The 26,110-nt window shown below is 38.6% G+C and overlaps 1 protein-coding gene across 1 annotated transcript; it reads right to left on the bottom strand.

Moving 5' to 3' along the window:
• Positions 1–604: 604 nt before the first annotated feature.
• fubp3 (far upstream element (FUSE) binding protein 3) lies at positions 605–25,887 on the bottom strand. Its single transcript, XM_038733367.1, is given in 21 exon segments — positions 605–2,318; positions 3,222–3,349; positions 3,457–3,507; positions 3,823–3,879; positions 4,249–4,325; positions 4,453–4,526; positions 4,812–4,972; positions 9,611–9,740; positions 10,096–10,196; positions 11,096–11,134; positions 11,137–11,197; positions 11,333–11,437; positions 11,642–11,740; positions 12,481–12,643; positions 12,885–12,942; positions 15,632–15,703; positions 15,859–15,908; positions 16,983–17,016; positions 20,370–20,481; positions 22,659–22,697; positions 25,736–25,887. Coding segments are annotated over 21 exon segments (1,716 nt in total). The 5' UTR covers positions 25,832–25,887; the 3' UTR covers positions 605–2,309.
• Positions 25,888–26,110: the final 223 nt, after the last annotated feature.

Here is a 26,110-nt window from a genome sequence, read left to right as displayed (position 1 = left end):
AACATTAAATACCAGTCTGAGTAAATTGAGAAATAGCAGACTTCAGTTTTTGATTGTGGGAGTCTGAAACCACACCCGATAGTGTATTTTGAAATTTTAACAGGCTATAAAGAAACTAATCCAAATGTGGCTGCTGATGCCAGACAGATGTGAAAGTCTGTGATATTAAAGATGGTGCTCATATACCAAAAACCCACATTAAGTCAGGGGTTAAAAAAATATATATATATAATTTGGGGCAACTGTACAATTTTCTGAAGGCAGACAACATTCATTTCTTCTTCTACTTCATATAAAATTGCCACCATTTCAACACATTTTTCCTCTTCAATATCGCAGTTGACAGATTTCATTTTCATTAACACGCATAAAAAACAATTACGTGCCATTTGTTTAAAATATTTAAGGACACGCATGAGAGATGTACACAGAGATGAACATCTCTGAAGATGCAGAAATAAGTTGTATTAAGATGTGATGCAGTGATAGCGTTTGACAATTTACCAACACATGCATCTTCAAGTGTACTTCAGACTGCATTAAACTAATTGTGTAGCAGAGGAACATTAAGAACTTGTACCGATAGTATAACTCAACCACAAGAGAGGCTTGTGGAAAATTTATTTGAATTTGAGAATTGGCAATAGACTGGAGAATAGAAAAAATATATTTTATGCTTTAAAAAAAAAAAAAAAAAAAAAAAAACAACAACATGAAAACATACAGTTGTCCTATATATCCTCCATGTATCATCTGTTAGTAATTACACAATAGCTCTCAGAAAGTTTCTGAGGATCAGAATACAACGAAAGACATCCAAATGTTCAACAGTACACAATAAAGGTAGTCTGGATGTTTTTAATACATGGTTAACTGTACACATAAGGAAAAAAAACAAAAAACAAACACCATAATTAGACATTTTGAAATTATATCCCTTTTCATTAAGAAATGACATTACCAGAATATTTTTTTTCCATAATGATGTATCATTTATAACATTTATATTAGATCACACAAAGAAATAAAAAAATTAATTAAAAAGTTATTAGCATTGGACTGAGTCCAACGCCTCACAGAGTCCACAGCGAGGACTCAGTGGGGCGTTAGTGAACTGGGAGGTACCAAATAAGACAGTTTTGATCATAATACTTAAAACATAAAATACTACATTAATTATTACACAGGTAGAAGTACAATGGCTTAGCAGTCTTGAATAGTTCAGGTACAGAACATACACAAAAATCTACCACTTCTTAGTTTTCTTCATAATAAGATGCAACATCAAATTTCATATCACACATTCACAATCTTTGAACACTTTCAGTATGAAAACAGAACAGAAACAGAGGGACAATTTTCCTGCAACGATGATCACAGGAAAAAAAAAAAATAGTTTTTCTATAAGTATATATATATATATATGAAACATATATATTTTAAATTAACAGTCAAATATATGAGCATATATACATAGTTTTACAAGGTAGCAAAGGCAAAAAAGCTATTTGCAACATCCCCCTAAATCCTATCACCAGATAATTGTAATAAATTATCCATGACATTTTCCATTTGAAAAAAACAAAAAAACACATCTTAAAACTACAAGTTAAAAGTCTGTCAAAATATTAGAGAACCCATCTTTGTTTCAAAAGTGAAATAAGATATTGCACCTTTTTTTTTTTTTAAACCAGAGTACAATAAAATGACAATGAAAAACAGCATACAAATGCACAACAGGAATTAAATTAGAACTATTGCCACTGGCTGACATTAATCCTTATTTTTAAGTCTTGTAACAAAAATACATTTCCTGTAACAAAAACATCACAGTTTCATTTCACTGAATTATGTAAAAGGAAAACATTTTAACACACTTTTTTAAACATCTTATGACATGTTGACAAACTGTATTCAAGACTGCTAAGCTCATAACCATGGTTTCATTTCAACATAACTAGAAAAAATAGATCATATTGCCGTTTGAAATGTTACAACTTTTGGGTTCATTTTGGCGGTACAATCTGAGTCAAAGACAGGAAAATATAGAAAAACGAAAACAGCTCTCTCAAGTCCAAAAAGGGATCCCAGATACTGTCTATTCAAAATAACAGTGTACACAAGCATTTAGTAACAAATAAATGTTCCTGATTTTAGAAATATTACTTTATCATATAAGTCATTCTACAGCTAGTGTTTCTCACTAAGAAAAAGAGTCTTCAAGGCGTTGTAAATCTAGAACCCCCCCTGTTAAAAAAGGGTTGTTTTCATCCTCTCCGTGATTCAAGTCTTTCACCTGGGCGTCTTCTCTAATGATCCTGTAGAATAAAAAAAAAACAGTTTGTTCAGTATTTCTCACAGTATCTACCCACATTACAGCTGACCCCAGTGGTGCCAGACAAAAAAAAACAAAACAACAACGGAGAAAGCTGAGATTTGTTTGGAGTTTAAAAGGTCCATATTTTCTTAACGTCAATAAATAGCATGAAAAGACCAAAACCAACAACCATGTATTGTGCCATAGAGGTCCACTGTAGTCCATGTAGGGGTACTTGACATGTAGTATATAGTAATTATGGTAGCGGGATGCAAGTGGGAGTGACAAAATGCAGAGTAAAATATAAAAATAATACTGAAAATAATCTCATAATGAATACACAATTTAGGTTGAAACTAATGATTGTTTTCATTATCGATTCATCATCTGATGATATCATTTAAATCAATTTCTCTCTAAAAGTCAGGAAATATCTAAAAACTACACCACTACAATTTCCCCAACAACAATCCCAAAACCCAAAGATAAACCAGTTTTCAATTAAATGACAAAGAAAAGCTGAAAATCCTCACGTTTGAGAAATTGGAACTAGCACACGTTTTGCATTATTATGCTTGGAAAATGACTGAACAATTGAGTTATAGCCAAAGCAGCAGATTAATTCTGTTGATTACACCTCTGTGCTGTTTTAGGAAGAGACAGACTTTGTCCGAATTGAAACCATGTATTATTAGCATAGTATTATACAACTTGTTTAGACAGGTTTTTGTCTTCAGATGAAGCCAATGGGTTTGAGGCTGAGTCAGGGTATGGAAGTCAGGAAGTACTGACACATTGTTTGTTTTGGTCTTTTTATGGGATTTGGTGGCAGTATCCTGACAGATTTGTACTGTCAGAACATAGAGCAAAAGAGTCGAACACTGTAGAGGCCGTTACTTCTCACCTGAAGGCCCGGAGCTTGTGTCTGCTGTGCGCCCTGGTTGAAGTAGGCCATCGGCTGTCTGTAGAAGTCAACCCAGGCATTGTAGTCAGGATTAGAGGTCTGCTGAGATCCAGGACCAGTTGTCTGGCCTGAAGAGGGGAGGGGAAGAAGAGTAAGGAAGATATTTCAGTCACATTTGCAGGTCTTAAACTCATCCTTTAATGTGTTAGTGCCGAGCTCATAATAAATTACTCACCCCAAGCTTTGTTGTATTCAGGAGCAGTGCCCTGAGCTTGGTTCTGCTGACCTGTAAACAGAAAGAAAAACAGCTTGAAACATTTAAAAACACCGCAGCTACTAATAGAAGATGTCTTTTTAAATACAGCTTTTCCCCTTTGACAGTTTTAATGCCCAGGGTTAGAGTTATATGCACGAGTTACGCTAATACTCTTTCCAATGTGGCGAGTAAACGCATGATTTCATCAGGCGTGTGTGAAAAAACAACAAAAGTGCACACAAGAAAAGGAGAATTTAAACTTCTGTGGCACAAGATTGTAAAATAAAGTGGGCGTTGAGATGGTTGTTAAAACAAAATATCCTTTTGTCTCTGGGTGACACTCGCCTAGCTTTTTATAATACTGCTCCCAGTCCATCTGGCCCGTCTGGGATCCATTGTGACCTGAAACCAGACACAGATAACACCACCAGAGTTACTGAGAATGGGTTTTGCTTTCCCCCTTTCACCTCCTGCCCTCATCTGCAATTCTATTTCCTAATGATTTCCATCGATAGCAAATTTAAAATCTGTCCGTACAGGAAAGAGGCGATTAGCCACAGGGAACCATCTCTTAACAGCCTGCAGACGACTTTAATACACTGCAGCATAAAAATAGCCTGGCTGCGCTTTCAGAAGCAATTTTTTTCGCTCCCTCAGAGTCATATTTCTTGATTTGCTGTGTTTTTATTTTTAAAAATCAGGTCAGACAGCTCAAGCAGCATTTTTTCTACAACACCTAGATCTAGAATTTTTCTTTGTGCATTTACTTACTGTGGTCCTGCTGGCCTTGAGGCTGCCATATTTGAAAAGTTGTACCCCAGCCTCCAGTCATGAATGTCTGAGGCCCACTATAAGATAAACAGACAATTCAATGTCAGTGATTAACTTGACAATCTGAAGACAACTGATGTTCACCAGAAATGCATGAAAATCTTCTCAACATGTCACATTTTGATATGAGACTTTGAACCTTACTGTTGAGGAGGAGTGGCTGGTCCTTGGTTGTAGGGATTCATACCAAAGCTGCTGTTGCCCCCCATTCCTGGGCCCTAGTGAAGAGAAAGGGAGGCGAGTGAGAGACCACACTTGTGTTTAAAAGGGAGCCAACAGGCAAGGTCAGAGGGCAGGGCTGGGCGCTGATGCACTCCATTAAGTCCATTTGATGGATTCTTCATGTTTAACCTCTGGTGACATCCTGCTGGCCACCAGGACCACAGCAGCAGAGCTCACCCCAGCAGCTCTCCACATTGACATGTGCGCTCATGAATATCAGACCAGACAATAGTGTTTTGGGCGAATAACAGAGGGATGGGGCCAAGAGCCAGACCACCTACCCCAATTCTCTCATCGATCAGCTGGCGGGCCTTTTCCAATTGCGGAGGGGTGCCTCGGATGGAGAAGATGCGCATGTTGGGGTCGGTGTTGGGAGGCGGGTTTCTCTGGAGCTCCACATGGGCACGAGACTGCTCTTTGATGTTCTTGATGGTTTCCCCACCTGGAAAAGCATCAAGTGATGGGAATATTTAACTAGGGCTGTAACGTCACAATTTATTATTGATAAGCCTGTCGACCATTTCTCAATCATTGGTGAAAAAAAATTATATAATTTTATATATATAAAATCTGAAAGCTATCCTAGAGTGCAAGATAACATCCTTAAACTTCTGATCTTGACTGACCCACTGTCCAAAACCTGTTATCACAAAACACCAAGTTAAATTATTCATTTTCTCCATCAGTTCATTGTTTAATTAAATCACCATTTCCTAGTCCTAAATCATTCAATCAAAAACTGTCTCTGTATGTGGCCGACATAAGAGTTTCACAACATTTTAGTTCAGTTTTAACATATGAGCTGAACTGTATGTCAGATGGCAAAAAGCATCCAAAAGCTTGTCTTCCTACACTTTTCTCGTGGCAGAATTTAGGGAGCGTCTTCCTGAACATTCTAAAACCAACAATCTGACAATCATGCCCACTTTATGTAGAAATGTATGCAGGGTTTCCTCCCCCTGCCATTCTTCACACAATTTCAGTATACATGTACAGTCAGAGGATTTGTATGGACAAAAGAGTGCAACACCATGAATGGCTTTAATATGAGACCATCGCTGTTATCCTTGTATTTAAACATCATGTCTGTCCCTCTTTTCACTCTGCCTTCAAGTGTGGCAGTTCAGAACCACCATCAACACTTTTGATTTCCAACGTGGTGCATGAACTAGTCCTTTTCTTGCATAACCTGACCCCAATACAGAAATACCTGAAACCAAACAGACATGGATGCCTCACGTCAGCCAAAGTCTGTTGTTCTATGTAATTAAACCAAAATGTTGCACAGGATTTTTAACCCTAATTTGACCAAGTCTGTAATTATACAACCATCCAAAGTTGTAGTAATTAATGTGGGAATCTTTCCCACCTCTCCACTAGACTCACTTGACTAAAGTGGTGTGATAGTGCTACCTTATGAAGACTCCAGCATGTAGCTCACCACTTATCTACCATTCGGTGGCAACATCCATGCAAATCAGGAAACAAAAGGAGACATCTCCTGCACACACACCTCCCTCCTCCCCCCTCCCCGGCATCAGATGCCAGCTTCCCGGCGTGTGGGGAGAGCAATTACACCAGCAGGGAGAAATGAAACATAGCTGGTAGGAGAAAAGGGCCAAAATTGAAGCGTATCCTCCTTCTGGGATATCGTTTGTCTCTTTTACCCTTTTCATTCTTGACTCTGTGTTGTCCTCTGTGATGAGAGGAGGGAGTGAACGGGGGGCATCTAGTCTCCCCCTCCACCCACAATACCCATCTGAACGAAAAAGGCTGAGGGTGCTTCCCGGGGGGGACACCGGGGCTGTCCCAACATCAATTACACATTTGTTCACTTATGGCTGACACTCTGATGACCCAGGCTGACCTCCGAATGAAAACGCTCATCAAAAACTTCACCCCTCCCGTAGCCTATTCCTTGCTGCCAACAGACTGCACATGGGCCATTAACCCATTGTCAACCAAATGAAACTTCTGCCTTAATGAAGCCATTATGAGCTCTTCTAGTCAGACAGCAGAGAGCAATGAAGACCCTGACCATTCATTTCATGGACTGGGCTGTAGTGAGGACAGATAATACAGGCCTTATTAATGAGGCTGGTTTAGTGAGCTGGAGAAAAGAAGGGGACACAAAAGTGCAACTGGTGACAGCATTCAAGGCAAAGCAAAGGGACTGGTTAGCTGCTGGTGGGGAAAACTCAGGCCTCAAGGGAAAACATTACAGAATGTGTAACACATTCTAGGCAAACTAGGGGTGTGCAGTATGGATAAAAAGAGTATTTTTATAATATATCAGTAAAGACATTTTAAATATCCTCTAAGTTAAAACATGGTTCCACTTGTGTAATAATAGTAATTCACTCCTACATCCATTGCATGTCTCAATCTGTCTATATTGTTTTTGTTTATAGTGTGTATGTATGTGTTCTCTATACTGGAGCCTGTGTCTGATTTTATTATTATATTATTGTATAAGCACGCACATTGTGAGCAATGCACAATCTGGAGTCAAATTCCTCATATGTGTACACATACCTGACAATAATGCTGATTCTTATTGTTTTTCCTCGATGAACTCAAATTCTAACAACTCTCACTCTCTATCGGGACAGGGTGTTTGTTTTGTTGGCTTGTATGTTTTTTCACTGCGTTAACTGGGCGCTCTAATAAGTTTTCTCTACAGCTGAAATTATCAGTTGATTAATCAATGCGTTAAACATTAATTGTCAATCCAACCATCCATTAGTTTTTAACGCTTATTCTTTAGAGGGTCAAAAGAGCCAATCCCAGCTGACCCTGGGCGAGAGGTGGGGTAAACCCTGGACAGCTCGCCAGTCATATTACAGAAAGACATCCATTCAAACCTACGGGAGATTTAAGCCTCGAATATACTTTGGAGCGTACGTGGACAGCTGCGGACAAGGAGGACTCCTTTTTATAGAACTTTCTGGCGTACTTGTTCCACACATGCGCATCTGTTAGTCTGGTAGCGTAGAGACGAAATTTGAGACGTGTGCAGATGCAGTCTACACAGAGCCTACGCGTACACCCTCTGATGACGGTTTTCCTGTTACGCGGTCCCTCGTGTAATTGCAGGAAGTATAACAATTGCTTTAGAGTCGCCACTCAACAAGCCTCTTAATTTAATGTGATAGTAAACTGAATATTTGGGACTTGACGCTTTGTCAGAAAAAGAAAATTAAGATGCCACATTGGGATTGAGAAATTGTCATGGGCATCTTCTGACATTTTATAGAGGAAATAATGAAAAACAATTGCTACTCTGTTTTAGTGTTTTCTGTTATATAAAGTTCAAGCTATCCAAGTATACTAAGAGATTCAAAAGAGTAAATGGCTTTAAACTGCACTTTTATCTAAAGTGCTTTACAAATTACTTCTTCATTGTACCTGCTGAGCCAGAGCTGCAAAGTATATGCATATATATTAGGAAAATGTCACATTACACTTTATCTGAGGAAAACAAAAACCTCACTAACTCTGTTACTTTTTAACTACTGTTAACGTTCATTTGGTAACTTAATTTTGTAAAAACATTTATCACATCACAATTCCACTTAAAGACAATAACGACTAATACATCGCCCAGCCCTACATTCGAGATGAAAATCTACATGCAGTTTATTCTCTTTGCAACATCATTTAGTCACTTTTAGTTCTCATTTTTCTGTGAGAGTTAAAAAACGGGGGGGGGAGCGAGAGAGAGCGAGAACTGAAACACCAGAAACCAATCTAATTAATGTTAAGTTAGCTTTAAGTCAATTTTAACATCATGAAATCATCGTGTGAAATTTAATTCTTGACATCAGAAACAGCACTTTGACAAAGAAATCTTTCAACTTTAAAAGGGTCCACTTCACTTACTAGCTTTCAAACAAGCAAATTTCAACATTAAACTAACCAAACTGCATGCAAGTTTTTTTAGGTAAAAAATGAGTAAAGTGTTAGGATGCTTGTTATGACTCTTGCACGCCTGTAATAAAGTCTTAACAGACTGGTGGGTGGCTTGCTGTGTGTGTGTGTGTGTGTGTGTGTGTGTGTGTGTGTGTGTGTGTGTGTGTGTGTGTGTGTGTGTGTGTGTGTGTGTGTGTGTGTCAAAACAGAGGAGCAATGGGCTGCATATGGCATCGTAAAGATATTAATCACAGCACCCTTTAAGGGACGACTGACAGCACCCAGACCCACCGCCATCTCCACCATATTGGCCCACTTCATATGCTAATGCACTGAGAGGGGGACGCAACGCCCAGGTTTATTTGTTTCCCTCGCCCCACTACATGCACAAAAGCCACTTGACATTTCTATTGCCATGTTTTTATCTTAGGTAAAGAGGCCCCCTTCGACCCCGCCCACCAATGCACGCACATACACACACCAAGGCAACGTGCATGCACACATACTACACACAGAGAGCTCCTTCCAATGCAATGGTCAATGACTTTTAAATAGCTGGCAATAGAGTGGGCATGAATAGCCAATAAGCTAATTCCTTCTATTCATGCCCTCGCTGCACTCTATTGGGCTGAAAGACCCTCATTAGATGCCAGGCAGCCTTCCACATGATTGAGGGCTGTTATTATGCACCTTTAACAATTAATGTCACATTACACGCATTATCCCCGTCATTAAGCCCTTAGTGAAGCCAATGAATGCCACTTGTGCTGTATACATGAGCCCTGGAGGAAGAATAGGAGGGTGGTCATTCACCCCCTCCTCCTCATCAGTTTCACGCAAGGTTAGAACACCACACGGCATTCAGTTATTAAAAGGGAAAAGGCAATCTGGTGAGTTGGATATACTCTTTTTATTAAGAGTGTTCACATTGATGAAGCCTGTGTTATTTCTGGAACAGCAAGTTGTGCCAAAATTCAGCACAAGCAGACCTCACAGAGAGAAACAGATGAAACCAGACACACACACACTTCCCAGCTTCTTTTAAATACAAGCTAGTAACAAAAAAAAAAATCTTAGCTGTACATATAAAGCATGACCAAACCGGTTCACCAAGGTGCTTAGAGCATCAACAGGTGTTTAAATCAACTTTATGAAAACGTGTTCATACCTTTGCCAATCACTAGACCACACTTGTCAGCAGGAACTGCATATGTCACCTCCTGCAGTCCTCCAGGCCCTCCCATGTTACAGTCACCTCGCCCTCGACGTCCCACTACACCCCCAAACCCATCTCGCTCCTACAAGACGGGAACCAGGAGGAAATAAAGTTAATACAAGGAATTCTGACATTGTTTGCTGAAAAGGTCAAGGAAAAACAAAACTACTGATTTAGGGAGCTAATACTACTTTAGATAAAATGCAAAGTTTATAATTTGATGGATTTTTAACCATGGCACTCTCCAAGTCTCCGTTTTTTAAAAACTCTGTAAGAAACGTTTGTAGAAATTAAACTAAAGTCACCTTGCCATGTTGGGGTGTATTATTTTCCTTTTTATTAACATTATGTGTCTTGACAATACTCATCACTACTCTGTTTTCAAACTAAAAGCCAAATAACCGTGTAAACAGTGGGGACAAAGCAGAAGCACATACCTGAGCAGTTTGAACCAGTTCATTGATGAGGTGGACCGCATGGTGGCAGTGGTCGGGCTGGCCCATCACCTGAGCAACTCTGTCAGGACTGACTCCATCATCTGGATGTAAAATACGAGGGAAAAAAAAGGTCTTTTAACTGCTCAATGACTTGTAATTTAAAGCACATGGAAGCAGTTAAATCTTTAAGTATAAAGGTGCAAAACCTGGTGATATCTTCAAACTTTAATGCTTGCAGGTGCAGATTTCACAGCACAAGTGAGCACGTACAACAAGTAGAAAACAAATGCTAAACCTTTGGATGACTGGATGGGAATAAATATCACTGCCCATGAATTCCGATGGCACTGGCCATCAAGTACTCAGGTTACCACAAAGACAGGCCAGATGAGAAAGTCTACGTCAAACTTGTTCCTATTCTCAAACCAATGACACATTATCCATTTTTTGTGCATGGATGAACAGTGCTTTTCAAGATTAAAAGGATGAAAATGCACACAGACAAATATTTCATTAACTAACGCAATAATTCTAGTTATTTATACGTTTGAAATGTAACAGATTTTATTAAGACTGAAGCTGGATTCATTCTTGATGCATGGAGTTAACAGGCATCCTGCCACCGGCGTACGGTTTGCTTTAGTTCTGCATCTGATTTCACCTGTTAATATCACCATGGCAACAATAGATGGACGCATCATTTGTGATCAGGCCATATTAGGCCCTTCATTTCCCATCGTAACCGTATTAGTGTTCTTTTATTCATTTTGCAATACCATCGACAGAAGATGTACTTCTGTACATGCATGCTTATTTACATGGATTTACAACCAGGTAAACTTCGATTTCGCCTTGTCACTTTACTGAAACAGAGACTGTGGTCGTGCAGATGGTAGTCTCTGTAGCTACATAACCCCTTAATGCACAGCTACAAAAGCAGCTTTAGATATTATACATTTCTACTTGATTGCTAACATCAGGTCTTGTTTTATTTTCTTACCTTGTTTGAACTGGATCCTGACCCCGGCGTCATTCTGAATTTCTTGATCATCTCTCCGTTCCTGCCGATGATGATGCCAACAGCAAATCTGGGCACAACCACCTGGACGACAATGACAGAAGAATTCAGAAAAGATTACAAAAATGAGTTTACGAACAAACAAAAAAACACGTTATCTTAGTTGACCAGGATTTGAAAAGCAGGAAAAAAAAAGAAAAAAAAAAAAGACGCTCTTACATCAAGACTGCTTCCCCCCATTTTGGATCCAAAGTCTGCCCTGCCAACCCTGAAGTCTCCTTGGTCCTTGTCTCGGATAAGCTTCACTACAAGTTCACGGGCTTGCTATAAAGATCAAAAGACACCAAATCTTTAAGAAAAAAAAACTTTCAACAAGGAATGTTGCATGGGAAACATAACACAAATCCAGCTCAGATACACTCAATAAAAAACAAAGATGTGTGAGTGGAAGACCAAAGGCAAAAAATGTGTAAAACTGAGTGTAAACTGGAAAGATGGCGGCACACACTGAGCTTGTCTGAGACTGACCTGCACTTTGTGGGGATCCCCAGTGATTCGCAGGGGCTTGTCTGCTCCAGTGGGCATGGGGTCATCCTGAATCATTATCATCTGCACTCCTGTTCTCTCCTGCAGGGGTACAATCAGACAGACCCAGAAACACACATCATAGAATTCAGGCATATGTTTGGCAAAGGACAGAATAAGCAGGAAAATATACACAGAGGTAGAAGATCATTGGTTTCCATCTACCATCAGTGACATAAGCCTGTTCACCCCGCTGCGGTCTGGCAAAAGATACTGAAGTATCCACTGTTGTACCACCAAACTCCAGAGCAGCTTCTTTGCCCAGGCTACAAGAGTCTTTAATTGATCCTCAGCACCATGTAAAATTGTTTAATTTCTATGGCTTATTATTTATCCAACCATCTATTTATAATTTTTGTTTTTGTAAGTGAGAATAAAGGGAACTACAACTTAATCTGTTTTATAACCATGTGTTGTAAAATGACAAATCTACTTTCTAGTCATAGTGAAAATTACGCCACGCTTTTTTAGTTCTAATTTAGAACCAGGTTTTGAGGCTTACCATTATGCTTGCAATGCAATTACATTATAATGGAAACTGAAGACTAGAGCTTCAGTTATAATTTACTTTTCACTGCCAAGATTGTGATTTAATTAACTGGGTTCAACTGCACTTGATTAAACCTGCTCCTTAGCAGACACATTGTAGAGCTGTGTTTATTGACATATCCGCAATCTCTACTGGTGAGTAAAATGTTAAAACAGCAAGAATGAAAAGTAGCATTGTCAAATGTACCACTTAACAGCAACTGCTATACGTTCAGCGTGGCCTACTACCAGACCTGCAGTTGTTTGATGGTCTCTCCTCCTTTGCCGATGACCAGGCCGACTTTGTTGGCGGGGATAAGGATCTGCTGGATCGAACTGTTGCCGTCCATCTCACTGTGGAAGCCTGGCCCATACCGACACTGCTCCACAATCTCAGTCAACAGCCTCTTGGCCTGCCTGTGGGGGTGGAGCGAGCACCAAGAAATACATTCATCACCACAGTTACAGGCTCTACACAAAAACATTTGTGTCACATTTCTCTTTGTCAAATGTGAAAGGTGTTCAGGTGATTCAGTGACTGATTAAGGAGATGTGAAAAGAGATTTGAGTTCATGCCCTCTGTGTCACAACAATAGGACACACTTTCCCCAATTGTGCAGTTTCAGTAAGTCTGTCAAAGTTGAGAGGTGAGACTTACTCAATGTTCTCTGGGCTCCCAGTCAGTGTGCAGGGCCTGTCCAACATGCCTCCACTGTCTGCAACAAAACCAAAATTAGAGATACTACACATTTTTACAAACACACTAAAAGGACAACTGCAATAACTGTAAAACTACTCTTCTGGCCTCATTATGTAAACTCATTTAAATGTAATTCTGTAACAGAATTATTATTTTACTGATCTTGTGTAAATATATATGACAAAAATCTTAAACACAATTCAGCTCAATACAAAACACTTGTGTAAGCTTCATACTCAACCTTGACCGGCTACACACTGTCTCTGATGTTCATTCATATAATTTATTCATTTAGCTGACGTTTTTATCCAAAGCAACTTACAATTGCTATACATGTCAGAGGTTGTAAGCCTCTGGAGCAACAATGGGTTAAGTGTCTTGCTCAGGGACACAATGGTGGATTGGTCAGAGAATCATACAGGTCTTACATTCAGAGTTTTTTTCTTTCAAAAAGGTGAGCACAGAAAAACTTCCTCACTGCAGTAGATGAATGTGAAAACAGCTTTCTGGTGTCAAAGTCTGCACTAGGGCTGCAACTAACGATGATTTTAGTACTCGGAGCTTCTACAGAGTATTTCATCGATGCATCGTTTAAGAAGTACTTTTGCGCCCCCAAGGCTAGGCTAATATTTCATAAGTTTCGTTTTATGTGGACGGACGGTAACTTTACAGAGTTGTTTTCTTTAAGCTTGAAATAATCCCACACTTTGGACACTTTCGTCGAGTTCACACAGCGTAAGCGCGATATGCGACAGTAATGTCTGTGCAAAACATTGTGCGATATAGTTATATGGATTAAACGAAGAGTTGACGCAAATACTGGTTATGCTTTTTAGTAATTGAAGTGAAATGAAGTATGTGCAGAGTAGGGCTGGAAACGATTCAGCCCTACTCTGCACATACTTTATTCTGAACAGTGAAGGAGCTGAACATGCTTTTATTTAAAGAGGGACTTCAAATCATTTTTGGGGGCATTTTAAAGCCTTTTTTCATTAGATGACAATAGAGAGACAGACCATGATGGGAGAGAACGACATGCAACAAAAGGTCCCTGGTTGGATTCAAACCAGCAATGTTGAGGATTGGGGTCAGTGCCTCAAACCACCAGGACAAAGAGTGCACCCTCTCGGCCATAGTTTTGAAACTATTATACTCTTTCAAAACCAATGTGGAACATATATCCAAAACTAATAAACATTAAGCTTGACCTTGATGAAGGTGGCAAGACAAAATCTCCACAAACATGCCATCATGGTAGCAACATTTCATCATAAAAAAAAAAAAAAGCTGTTTAATATTGTTTACATTTAAAATGGTACATTTACGTTTTTCTAATGTTTTGTGTTTTCAAAAAACAAAAAGGGTATTTGTTTTAAAGACAACCTACATGACACGCATTTATAAACGTTTATAATAGTTTGCATACTACTATAATGTAGCGGTAAACAGCCATTAGGGCTTTTCAAGTTATTATTTTTTTTAATCTTTCAACAATTACAACTTCTATGAAGACCTTTTATATTACTACAACTGTATTATATCATCATTCATTACTATTTATAAACCAGCTTCCATTAGTGGATGCCCACAGGAGGAGATATAACTGCTGACAAATAGATTAACACTTCCACAAGGCTCCATAATACATTTTGAAATGTTTGTACAGTGCTTATGAATGTTTGACATTTACATGTAGTTGTCAAAAACTTGATGTGGTAAGCCAAATCATTCTATAAACAGGGTTCACCTAGTCAAATTTAAGACTTTAAGACCATTATGAATGAAATTTAAGACCTGTATCATGTCATCAAAAAAAGAAAAAAAGTAAATAAATGTATTCAAATTCAACTACTACTAAACAGATTAGATGCACTGTTGAAAAATAAACATACAAACAAGTTAGCGTTAGTTTGTGAATGAGTGAGGGAGTAACACACAAACATTAATCTCATCTAAATGGCTAAAGAAGTCTACTAGGTAGGAATTCTAACATTATAACCATTAGATCTGGGAAAAGTCATGTGTTTGGTTTTGATGCTCTCCACAATGATTTTACATTCATGGCACAGCACCAAGATGTTTTGAGCCTCACCACATTATAAAGGCAGGAAAACACTGTTAATATGACCTCAGAAATATTACAGATAGGATTATTCATGTTTGCCTTTTGTGTCTTAAGTTATTTAATTTATACATTTGTAGAAATTAACACATAAAATAGGCAACATGAGAACCACCTCCCTGTCTGTATTGGCATCTCTAATTTGCTTTACTAACCTCAGCTCCTCCGTGGTCACCACCGTCCTCTTTTTAATTTAACTATCAAGATATACAGTACGTGTACAAATTTAAGACTTTAAGACCTTAAATTTAGAAATTTTAGACTTTATATTTTTTACGACCTAGTGGAAACCCTGTATAAAATGTGGATCTTAATTTTGAAAGGGGGAAGAGCCTAAAGTCTGAAAGTCATTGTGATAATTTACAAATGGCAGACATTTCCAACACCACTGCACGAGGTGAAATGGACCCAGATTCTACTGCCACATAGCTACTTTCCATGTAGTTTGTCGCTGAACTTTCAGTTTATGATTCATGCCTCTTAGTTGAAACATGTTTCTGGCCTCTGAGGATGCAGTTGATTTCTTTAAGATATTCACAAGCAGACACAAGGGGATTAGATAATGCGTTTAGTCAGAACTTACCTGAAGCAATCTGGATCTTACAACCCGATTCCAGCTGAATTCTTGAGATCTGCTCTCCTCCTTTTCCAATGACTATGGAGGAGGGGGAAGAGAAAGGGCCAGTTTTAAGCCTTTCTGAATTTAGACAGGGGCCCCAAGTAGTGACCCAAAAACTGAGTAGAATGCCAATACTGACGATTTCATGTCAAACATTAATACTGACTATACTAAACGGAAGGGCTACTTACTGAATCCCACCATCTTATCAGGCACTTTGAAGTCTTCTGTCGCAAGAGCCCTGGAAGAGATTAGGACATGATCAATAACTCAAAGAAAATAACATCAAGAACCACCTACATCTAGGCTACCCTTTCTCTAAACCAACTTATGCATAAAGTAAAAAAAAACAAGAATTTAAATGGTTATATTAATCAATCATTTGGCTTCTTTTTACTAACCAAAATCCAAAAATCTATGGAAATTCAGTTTGTCATTATAAAAAAAAAAAAAAAAAAAAAAAAAAACCCAGAAGAAACCCAGCAAATATTCACATATTAATTAGAACAAGTGATTTTGGCATTTTAGCTAAAAAAAATTTTTTTTTAAAAAGATCAAAATTGTTTGCAGATTGATTTTCCATTGCTCAACTAAGCAATTTATCCACTACTAATTTCAGCTCTAGAAATGACTATTCTAAAACCATTTTGTTAATATTGTTTAATTCTCCAAGCACAACATTGTCATAAGTCAGCTCATCACTTCCTTGTTTACAAGTCGCAGCCAACCTCTCACATTTACAGAAAAAAAAAAAAATTAATACAAAAAAAGGGACACTGAAAAACAGCATTGATATTTACCAAAACAGTTTTGCAAAATGTGCAGTATTGTCGTCAAACATAAAGGAAATTGTGATTGACACACAGAGGCAGAAACGCATGGAGGACGTCAGACGAGACAAATCACTGAGACAGGCCAATTGCAGGCGCTGAAATAATCACGGTAAGCTGCTTTAAATATGCAGGGTTAGCACCGCGAAATCCTGGAGGGACTGGTTGGTCAGACAGACCAAGTGATTTGGATATGTGAAATTTTGTTCTTTTTTTTATTATCCTGATATTTTCTAGACCTGGCAATTAGGCAATGGATCAAGAAACTAGCCAACAAATAATGTGATAATTGCAAATTGATAACTCAATTTTGAAACATGGAGAAAGACAGCCTTTGAAAGTAACACACAGCAACACATGTTGAAAGGCTTTATGGTTACGGAAAATAAAGAATAAGTCATCTTAAAACTACCTAACTGAGGCATGGAGTAAAAGACTAGGAATACATTCAAAGTGCATTAAAATGACACAGAAATGACGCTCACCTTTGATGTACCATTGCACCGAGGTGGTTCCCTACTGACAGAAGTGAGAGGAGAGCAAACCAATTAACGTGTGAGAAATAATTTGAGATCATGGTTAAAAATAAATATTTGATTAGTCAGTGATAGCTGAGGAAGCAGCAAAATGAAGCAAAATGAGTCAGGGCTGGAGGGGAAGGGAGCAGATGGATATGGTCCTGCCAATCCGTCGTGTTCTTGCCTGATCCACAGCAGGGGACTTTCACTAGCATGGTAATCAGGACTGTGAGTGTTTCAATCAGAGCCGTTCAGAAAAGAAACAGGCAGCAGCCGGGTCAGTGGCTGCTGGTCAGGAATTGAATTTTGACAGGTAGCACTAAGCAAGGGTCCTGCAGGGTCAGTGGAGGATGTGCTGCCATGGATGTGAACACCTGAATTGATATCTAGCAGCTTCAATCAATTTTCTGGTTGTTTGCACTGATTTCACTTCTTCTGGAAATGCACCAGGGTTAATGCTGGAAGAATCGAACAGCTATGAATATAAAGGAGGAGGTGTACTGAATTCAGGGACAAACCTGGATGACCAAACATGAATGCCCATTTTTGCCCATTTGTATACTTGTACGTTTGATAATTAAATGCTTAGAGCAGTGCTACACAGACATAATTTCTGTTTTTTCCCCCCCACACTCTGCAACAACCTTGACTGAGGGGAGAAAAAAAAAACACCCACTGAGGACAAATTGTTGCAAACAATGACAATGCTTCAAACAAACCTAAACCAGAATTGCATACAATTTATCTATCCGTGCATTCAGGGCTGAACTGTCATACAAACAACTCTGACAAGATAAGAGGACGACAAGATAAATGACTAGTGTTTCCACTTCATGAATATGAAATGGATCAAACCTTTGTTATGCGTGCAAGGCACAGTGAGGTAGAATTACACTTTTCTTACTACAATGCAGTTTCACAGTGTTTCCCCTACATAGCCCCATCTGTGGTATATGGCCTGTTTGGCAGCAACTAAAAAGAAACATTCATAACAAGGTAATGTTAAGCTTACTTGTCGTGGAGTATTTTCCACAAGGGGTTGTATCAGTAATTTTGCTAAAGTAATGGACCTGAATACTTCTTCCACCTCTGGTTAGCACACACAGCCACACTGCACTGCATATTACCGGCTGAGAATTACCCTTTAAGGAAGGTGGCCTTATGGGTAACTTGTGTGTGAACAAAATACAGCCGATTGCTGTGTTTTGTGGCGGATTTGTGGCATTCCAAAAAGGTGTGTTGCCCACAGGGGAGTTGCCACCCCCACCCAGTTGAGGCAGGGACTTTTTCCTGGTCACTGTCACCAAGTGCTTGCTCATGGTGGAAATGGTCGGGTCAATATGAAAAGTGTAATGAGAACTTCCGTTATAAATTGGAGCTATATTATTATTTAAAGTTGAACTTCTATTGAATGCATGAGCATTTGACTTTGACTAGCAGCTGAGTACAGCGTGCTAACCTTGACAACCCAGCTGGATTCTACCGTTAACATAGCTATCTTTATTAGCTAGGCTCCTCGCTTATTAATAACTTATTTGAAGGTCTGTAATAACATATTGACAGGGTTGTGTAAAGAACATAGACTTGAGAGATAGAAGTTATCAGAGTTAACGTTAAGTTAGTCTTGGTTAGTCAAATTTGTGCATTGGTGTTCATGATACTAACCATTCAACTCCCGACTGATTCAGAGCATGATCATGTTTTGATTCGGATTGTGGACAAATGGGTCTGTTGTCATTAGCTGCTTTGAGACTGCCTTATTTTCCCCGTGAGCAATTTGCTGCTCGGTAGTCACAGAGACGGAACGATGTCAGTGTAAAAAGCCACACACACACATGCCGGGGTTGTGTTATTGTTATATAACGGTCTTATTCTACGCTGCCGGTTCCGGAAAGCCGGATCACTATATAATAGCACACATGGTTAAAAGATTAGGCCACAAATGTTGGTTTAGTATAAACGCAGAATAAGCAAATTTTGCATTTTGGTGGATATTCTTTGAGAGTTTATTGTGGGATCCCTGTATGAAAGTGGCTGTAGTATTTGTGAGGGAGAGCGAGAGGAGGGGCTGAACCAATATCTGCACTCATCGCTGCTCTACAATGAAATAGGAGTTTACCCAATTTAAACAGAAAAACAAAATCAAAAATTAATATGTGGTGGTCTGTATGTATGGGAAACACAGATAATACAGGATCTTTAAGTCAGACTGGCTTGAATCTAGTGTAGGTCTGTGGGTAATATCTGCACGAAGCACTTAAAAATACTCTTAATTATGTCATCTATAGTATGGTTGATCTCAATATGGCTACATATAACACAAAGCTCTTAAATTAGGTATGGTGTTGTGCTCAGTGGCTTTTTGATGCTTAAAAAAACAAAAACAACAAACCTACCGATCAGAACAAGTAAGATTAAGAATGGGGACATCATCTATCTCTGCCAGAGCCAGAAAAATGGCCATGAAAAAGCCGAGATTGACGCAAGTGTATGGTTTGTATGTTGAGTTACAAAAATTACTTTAAAAAAGGTAACTGCTCCAAGCAACTGTTGCAACTTTTGTGTCGACTGAAAATATCTTAGGCATGTAGGTCACTCGCTACTGATTGGTCAGGACAAGATAACAACCCTTCCCAAACAGAAATGGCAATGTCACAGCTTGGATGATGAAGTTAAACAAAATAGCAATTCAGTCAGAGGTTTAGGCTAAACTTTATAGTGTGGCTGGAACACAAAAACACCCAGTTTGAACAGATTTTGAAAGAAAAAAAAAAAAACGAGGCACACCAAAGACATAATTGATTTTTTATGTTTTAAATCATAAGAACAAACACACCAGATGATTTAGATAAGACGCACAACCACAAACTTGGCGTTTATACTAAATGATTTCATAGTGGCGTTTCTGGGGACTTGGGATGTCACAGAAACTCGTGTGATCAAATGTGAATTCACATACAAGTCAAACACTGACGCAGAGTGTTGTCGTTAGCTAGTTGAACTTGTGTGTATTATGTTTGGCATAGATAAACAAAAAAAGAATGAAACTGGATACACCGTTAAACTCATTTGGACCAATAATCTGTTAACAACCCGTCTCAGATTGGGAACGCCCCTGCGATTGTCGGGAGGGGGGCAATTATTTATCTAGTGTGCGTCCAGAATAAGAGAATCTCTTTTCTACAGTGAGGGGATAAAAACATTAAAAAGCTTTTATATAGCAGAACAATGGATTTGCAGGATAAAAACTAACGCAACCGACAGAGTGGTTGCAAATATATCAATATATATATATATATAATATTCTGCAGACATGAACCAGTAGTATTGTATGTGTTTATAATGAAGGCTTACCTCCATTGTCGAGTGAACGTTTTTGGCCTCCAAAACCGTACAGGGAGGGGTCTATGACCGCAGAGGAACTGTTCATGTTAGGCATCTGGTCTCCTCCCATCTTTGCTACCATCTGGAGACACAACAGTAAGACAGATAGAATAAAAGGTGAAAAGCAGATATTTGATGATATTCTCTTTAAACGTGCATTTCCTTTCCAAGACAACATCTTGGATAGCCCTTCATAATACGTGTGAGACATTCACTTTCTTTCTTAAAAGCATCAGATTTGCTGTGAAGTTGGACCTTGACAAAGTAATCTGTTGTGAAGAGTTATCTTTTTGACAGCAGCTGAAAACTGCACTTTGCACAATATTACAGCAGCTTGAAGCATCTGCCACAGTTTCCTTAAAACATCTGTCATGTACCAGCTTTCACTGACTGACCTAACCCTTTTATGCTTTTGCTGACAAATGAAACAGATTATCATGGCACACAACATCTCAGAAGCCCCGATTTGCCAGTAGATGAGTTGCCTTAAAAAGTTACAACAGGTATGAGAGAGATAACTACTTTTTTTTTTTTTTTTTTTAGATACATTTCCAGCTCCATATTCCTTATAGGCAAAACGGAAAAGATAAGTGATTTTTATCAAGTGGTATCAAAGAGGTGTTGATTCAATTGTATGGTCATTTTACAAGCAGTAGTTTGTTAGTTTTATGTTTAACTGTATTATACTGTTCCAATTTTTTTTTATACTAGTGCTGATACAATGCCCAAGTTTCAGTACCATACTTAATTTCATTACTTTGACAAATAACATTTTTCTACAAACTGAAAAGAGGCCAAGTCTCTCAAATGTCACAAGCATCTGGTACAAGAACTTTGCCTACAGTAAATACATGAGTCTTAAATAGGCAGAAAATCTGATCAATCAAAAGTAAACAAAAGGAGTACTCATTCAACAGTTTTTAGTCTCAGTAGCAAAAAAGAATTGAGGCTCAACACCTGAACTATCCCTGTTAATGTCATGTAAGAACACAGTACTATTAAACATTAAGTCAGTTTTTATATTTGTAGATATCAATACGTGATTGGCTCAATAAACAATTAGTGTCCTGTACATTTCTGGCTACCCCAGACATGCATTTCTCTACACTGCACTTCTTTGCATTACAGCTTAGCTAAAAACAAATGTCTGTTTTCAAAACCATCCACTTGCTGACCTTAAGTAAAAACGCTTGTGTTCTGCGTTGATGGACATTCAAATCTTCTGTTACACTGCACGAGAGCACCAAAAGCATTTTCCACTCCCTGTTAATCTGCCACCTCTCCTTCCATACAGTATAGCATTTCAGAAAATTACACAAAATTGACATCTGTGCCTGACTGAAATTCTTTTTTGAAAATATAGCGACGGCAATTAGAGTTCTCCAGCACCTTCGGGGATGATTATCTACTTCAGAGCCCATCAGTGGAAGTAAGGTGTGCAATGGAAATAAGGAAGCAGAAAAGGAAGCAGGTGTGGCGTTTGTTTTCCATGACATTACTGTAGCTACGCATGTCCAGCAGCCTAAAAGCATTTTAGACTAGGTCAATACTTAAGGAACTGCTTAAACTTTATATGAAATCAACGTTTGTTAGTTTTGTTTCACTGAAGCTGGGCAGATGTGTGTTTTATCTGTCTGTAACAGTATGGGTGTAGGTTGTGGTGGTTTTGATAATATTGATAATATTACTCCCCCAGTCTAGCTACAAGTCAAAGGTTTATCATGAACACTGTGTTTCAAACGCTTACATCCATCCTCACAAAGCCTCACCCAAAAACAGATTTCACAAAACAATCTCCATAGTGGATAAAACTTAAAACAAATGCTTTGCATGTTTAGTATGTACGGAGAAAACAGCATTTGAAAAACAATAGCATACGTCCATTTACAGGCAGGGTGCTGTGTGGCATTAAAGTTAAGAATTATTTCCATATTAAATGTCAATATGGCCGAACATACCACACAGCTCTTGCTATAAACCTGTATTTATGGTGATTTTGTCAGACAACTATGCGATTGTAAAATAATGATTTCATCTGCTGGTTAACATGAAGTATTTATGAGTTTTATTTGTTCCTTTGTCTGACAACATACTGTATATATTTCCCTGAAAGAGAAAACTATGTAAATGTGAAAACTAAATCCTGAATCCAGATGCATTAAAAACAAAGGAGAGAATTATCACAAAGAGCAGGAGAGGGGAAGAACAAATGGTTAACGGGCGCAGACTGACCAGGTTTTTGTCTGTCCCACTCCTTACCAGATGTTGGCTGTGATGTGCAGTTTCGTTATTTGTCAACTGAAAAGAGGACAAAGAAAGAGAGATTTAGTGTTTTTTATGTTGTTTCATTGAGGGCAGAGGTCTCTGACAATTAACGGGAAATGCTAGTGGGGAAGTTGTTTAAAATTACATAACCAGTTTAGTGTATACACAGTCTTGGGCATAAACATGGTTTTGGTTCACACTGGTTATCTACACTGAGTATAAATATAAATGAAGCCTTGCCAGCTTAGAGGATCCAAGCACCCAAAATAACTATAAAAAAACAAGATTTACTATGCAAGTGTGCCACATATAATCATAGATTTGTTCTGCAGCAGCCGGGTCACGTTTACAGTCATGCAGTCTGGTGGATTTCGTGGCAAATTGCCTGGTACAAACAGTCTATCCTACAGTAGAAACCCCTCGATGTCAACTGAGGCCTCTGGGTAAACACCACTTTGGACTGGACTGGCCTACAAGACCAACTCACTTCTTGAATGCAATCTTTGCTGAGCAAATGTTAAAAAGTTTAAAAGCACCTTTAATAGTAACTAATCTGTCATGTTTCATACTTTAAGGCTCAAAATATGTACTTAAATAAATATGCATTAAATTATGTGACATGTGGTCACAACAGAATGTATAGTTTATATTTAGGGTCCAGGTACACCTTGTGAATTGGGTGCTGTGGCGCAAGCGTTTCATCAGTGAGCTACCCTATTCATGACTCTGACTTCCACTCAGGGAGGTTTTTAATATTTGACAAAAATATCTGACATGTTTAGGATCAAAGTGGGAACATTTAGTAACACTGGGAATTTAAAAAACAAAAACAAAGTAACAGACCAGAAGCAGCAGGCAGAATGCGATAATTAGCAAATGGGAGTTCTACTGCAGAGGTCAACATCTGGTGATTTAGGCTAATGAGTTAATCGACCTTTACACAATTGTATGCTTTGCTTTTGTTGTTTACTCTGATAATTGTTTAATTTTAAAGAAGCACAGTTAACACGACACATATTGCAAAGCAATTTCTGCTCATGCAACTTAAAAATTAAAATGTCAGTCACTGTCACCTCCCACGAGTAAGGAGCAGCTGATGACTGCTATAACGGCATCTGAGGGGAACAAAGACCAGTGTAAAGAAGCATTAGAACAAAGCTTCAACTTTAGCCCATCTCTTAAACGTAAGCCACATCAATGTCATATGATAACATGCTTAATAAAATGACTTCCCTTTTCTATAAAGTACATATCGTGTGTAAACTTCCTAGGAACACCCAAATGAACAACTTATAAGATCAACCCTGAAGAAAATGTGGCAGTCGTCACTTGCTTTTTATAAGAATTAATATTTTATAAGGATTCTTTGTTGCAAGAATTACATTAAAGCCCACAATCAAATCCCTTATATCTTACTTGTGCAATGGCAGCTTTTGTTTTGGCAAATCTAAGATGTTGTCAACAACAAGGTGTGAGCATACATAAATGGAGGAAAAACTTTATAGAGGGCTTTAAAAGCAAACATGTACTTGACATGTAATGTTTATATCTGTGCAATTAAAAATTAGACTAAATGTACCTATATTCTCACATTTACTAATAACGTGTAATAAATAAGATATTTGTGGACATATTTTTATCATCATACATATTATGGGGATCAAACACACAATTTGTACCTAGTTTATAATCTTCACATGGGAAAGCTCAACTGCTAGCTGTATGACTAAAGTCCAGTTTACACACTGTTAACTGCAGTCAGTGCTCTACATTTGACTACCTTAATGATAACCCAACTACAGTGTCCATCTCTGCTACAGACACTATTTGAAATTAAGTAATACCCGTTCAACAGGGGAGCAGTGAAAGGCAGGTTGTATTTTAAATAGAGATGGGTGGGTGATACTGAAGCTCCGAAACTTGTTTAAGATCAGATCAGCAAAAATATTTTATATCTAGGCTCTTTGGACAATGCATAGTTATTTTACTGTAACATTCTGCACAATAATAATATTTAATGCAGCAGTTCTGAAGAAAAGTATACAGATTTCATAAAAACGCTTGGGACTGTAATTGCAGTCATAATCAGTGAGGAGTGGTTTTGAAGGGCTGCTACAAGTTTTAAAAGACACAAAATATAAGTGTCTTTGAAGCCCCAAAGCTTCAAATAATTTCCGGCACAAACAGAAAGAAGCGTTTCATTAAGCTTCATCCGCACATCACAAATTTTAAATGATATTTTCAGGTATTTTCCAATCAGCAATGGAAAAATCCAAGTGTGCTCAACAGGAGGAGTGGAGGGGGCTTATCTGAACAGATGACGTTACATTACATGGCCTTACTCCAACGCTGCCTGTTAGGACACATAGTACCACACACGCTAGCTAGCTAGCACACCAGCTATGCTAGCTAGATTTCCTATTATGTGCGAGATACCAGCATGTTTGATGTACAAGCTTATTATTATTATTACGAAGTTAAAAGCAGGGACATATGTTATCGCATGTAGTTACCGACTGAGCTCTCAGTGTGTCTGTTTAACTGGGGAAATTACACTTAAGCTAACTTTGGTCTTCAAAACTAGCAAGCTAACTTTCTGACAGCGTGTCAGCCCGGTTGTTCAGGCTTCATGTCTAAACTAAATATTAGCTTTCGTCGTGTTGTGAGTCAGGCTGCATGGTATCCAACCTGTGATAGTAAATTAGCAAGCTAAGCTAACTGCAACTTCTGTGACTTGACAACAGGTTGCAGTGTGCCGGCTAAACTTACTAAAGTTGCACAAACTTCGACATTATAAGAGGCCTTCTTGTTTTGCGTTAGACCAGGCCTGCCTCGTCGTTTCGACAGCTTTGACACCATTAGTTAACGAGTCTTCTGTCTCGTGTAAACTCTAATCTGTCCAGCTATGCTGTCTCGGCTATTTAACGTTAGCTTGCTAGCTTGCTGGGTGCATGAGGTGTGTTTGTAGTAGGGGGTCCGTGGTGCTCCGACCAAAGTCCTGCCCTGCACCGCATGCAGACAGGCAGTTTGTGGGAAAGCACTACACTTGTGTCCTCTGAAGAGCATTTTACCTGTCGGACCCGGCGTATCGTGTCTGCGAAGTCATCTTTCGTTCCGGGCTGAGCCACCGAGGCCTGTCCCTGAACCAGCTCCGCCATCATCATCATCGTCCGCCTCGGCAGCTGAGAGCCACACTTAAAAAAAAAAAAAAAAAAGGGAAAAGAACAGCACACGTGCCAAGCCAAAGCTCCGCGAGCCAGATGATCTCGCGAGTTAATCGAAGACCACATACAGGATATAGGCAAGGAAAGCCCCTTTACCACAAGACTATATTTTTGTAACACATTCAAAATAATCTAATATATACAATACAAAATAATCTAACGTATTTTTATCCTGTCTTAATGAAATGTGTTTGACGGATATATCAAATGCAACTCATATAT

Source organism: Micropterus salmoides, unplaced genomic scaffold, assembly GCF_014851395.1.
Source record: "Micropterus salmoides isolate LMB-PRFRI ecotype aquatic unplaced genomic scaffold, ASM1485139v1 Ms_hic_scaffold_20, whole genome shotgun sequence".
NCBI lineage: Eukaryota > Metazoa > Chordata > Actinopteri > Centrarchiformes > Centrarchidae > Micropterus > Micropterus salmoides.
Note: the sequence above shows the minus strand (reverse complement) of the source record. Positions and strands in the feature narration are given on the sequence as shown.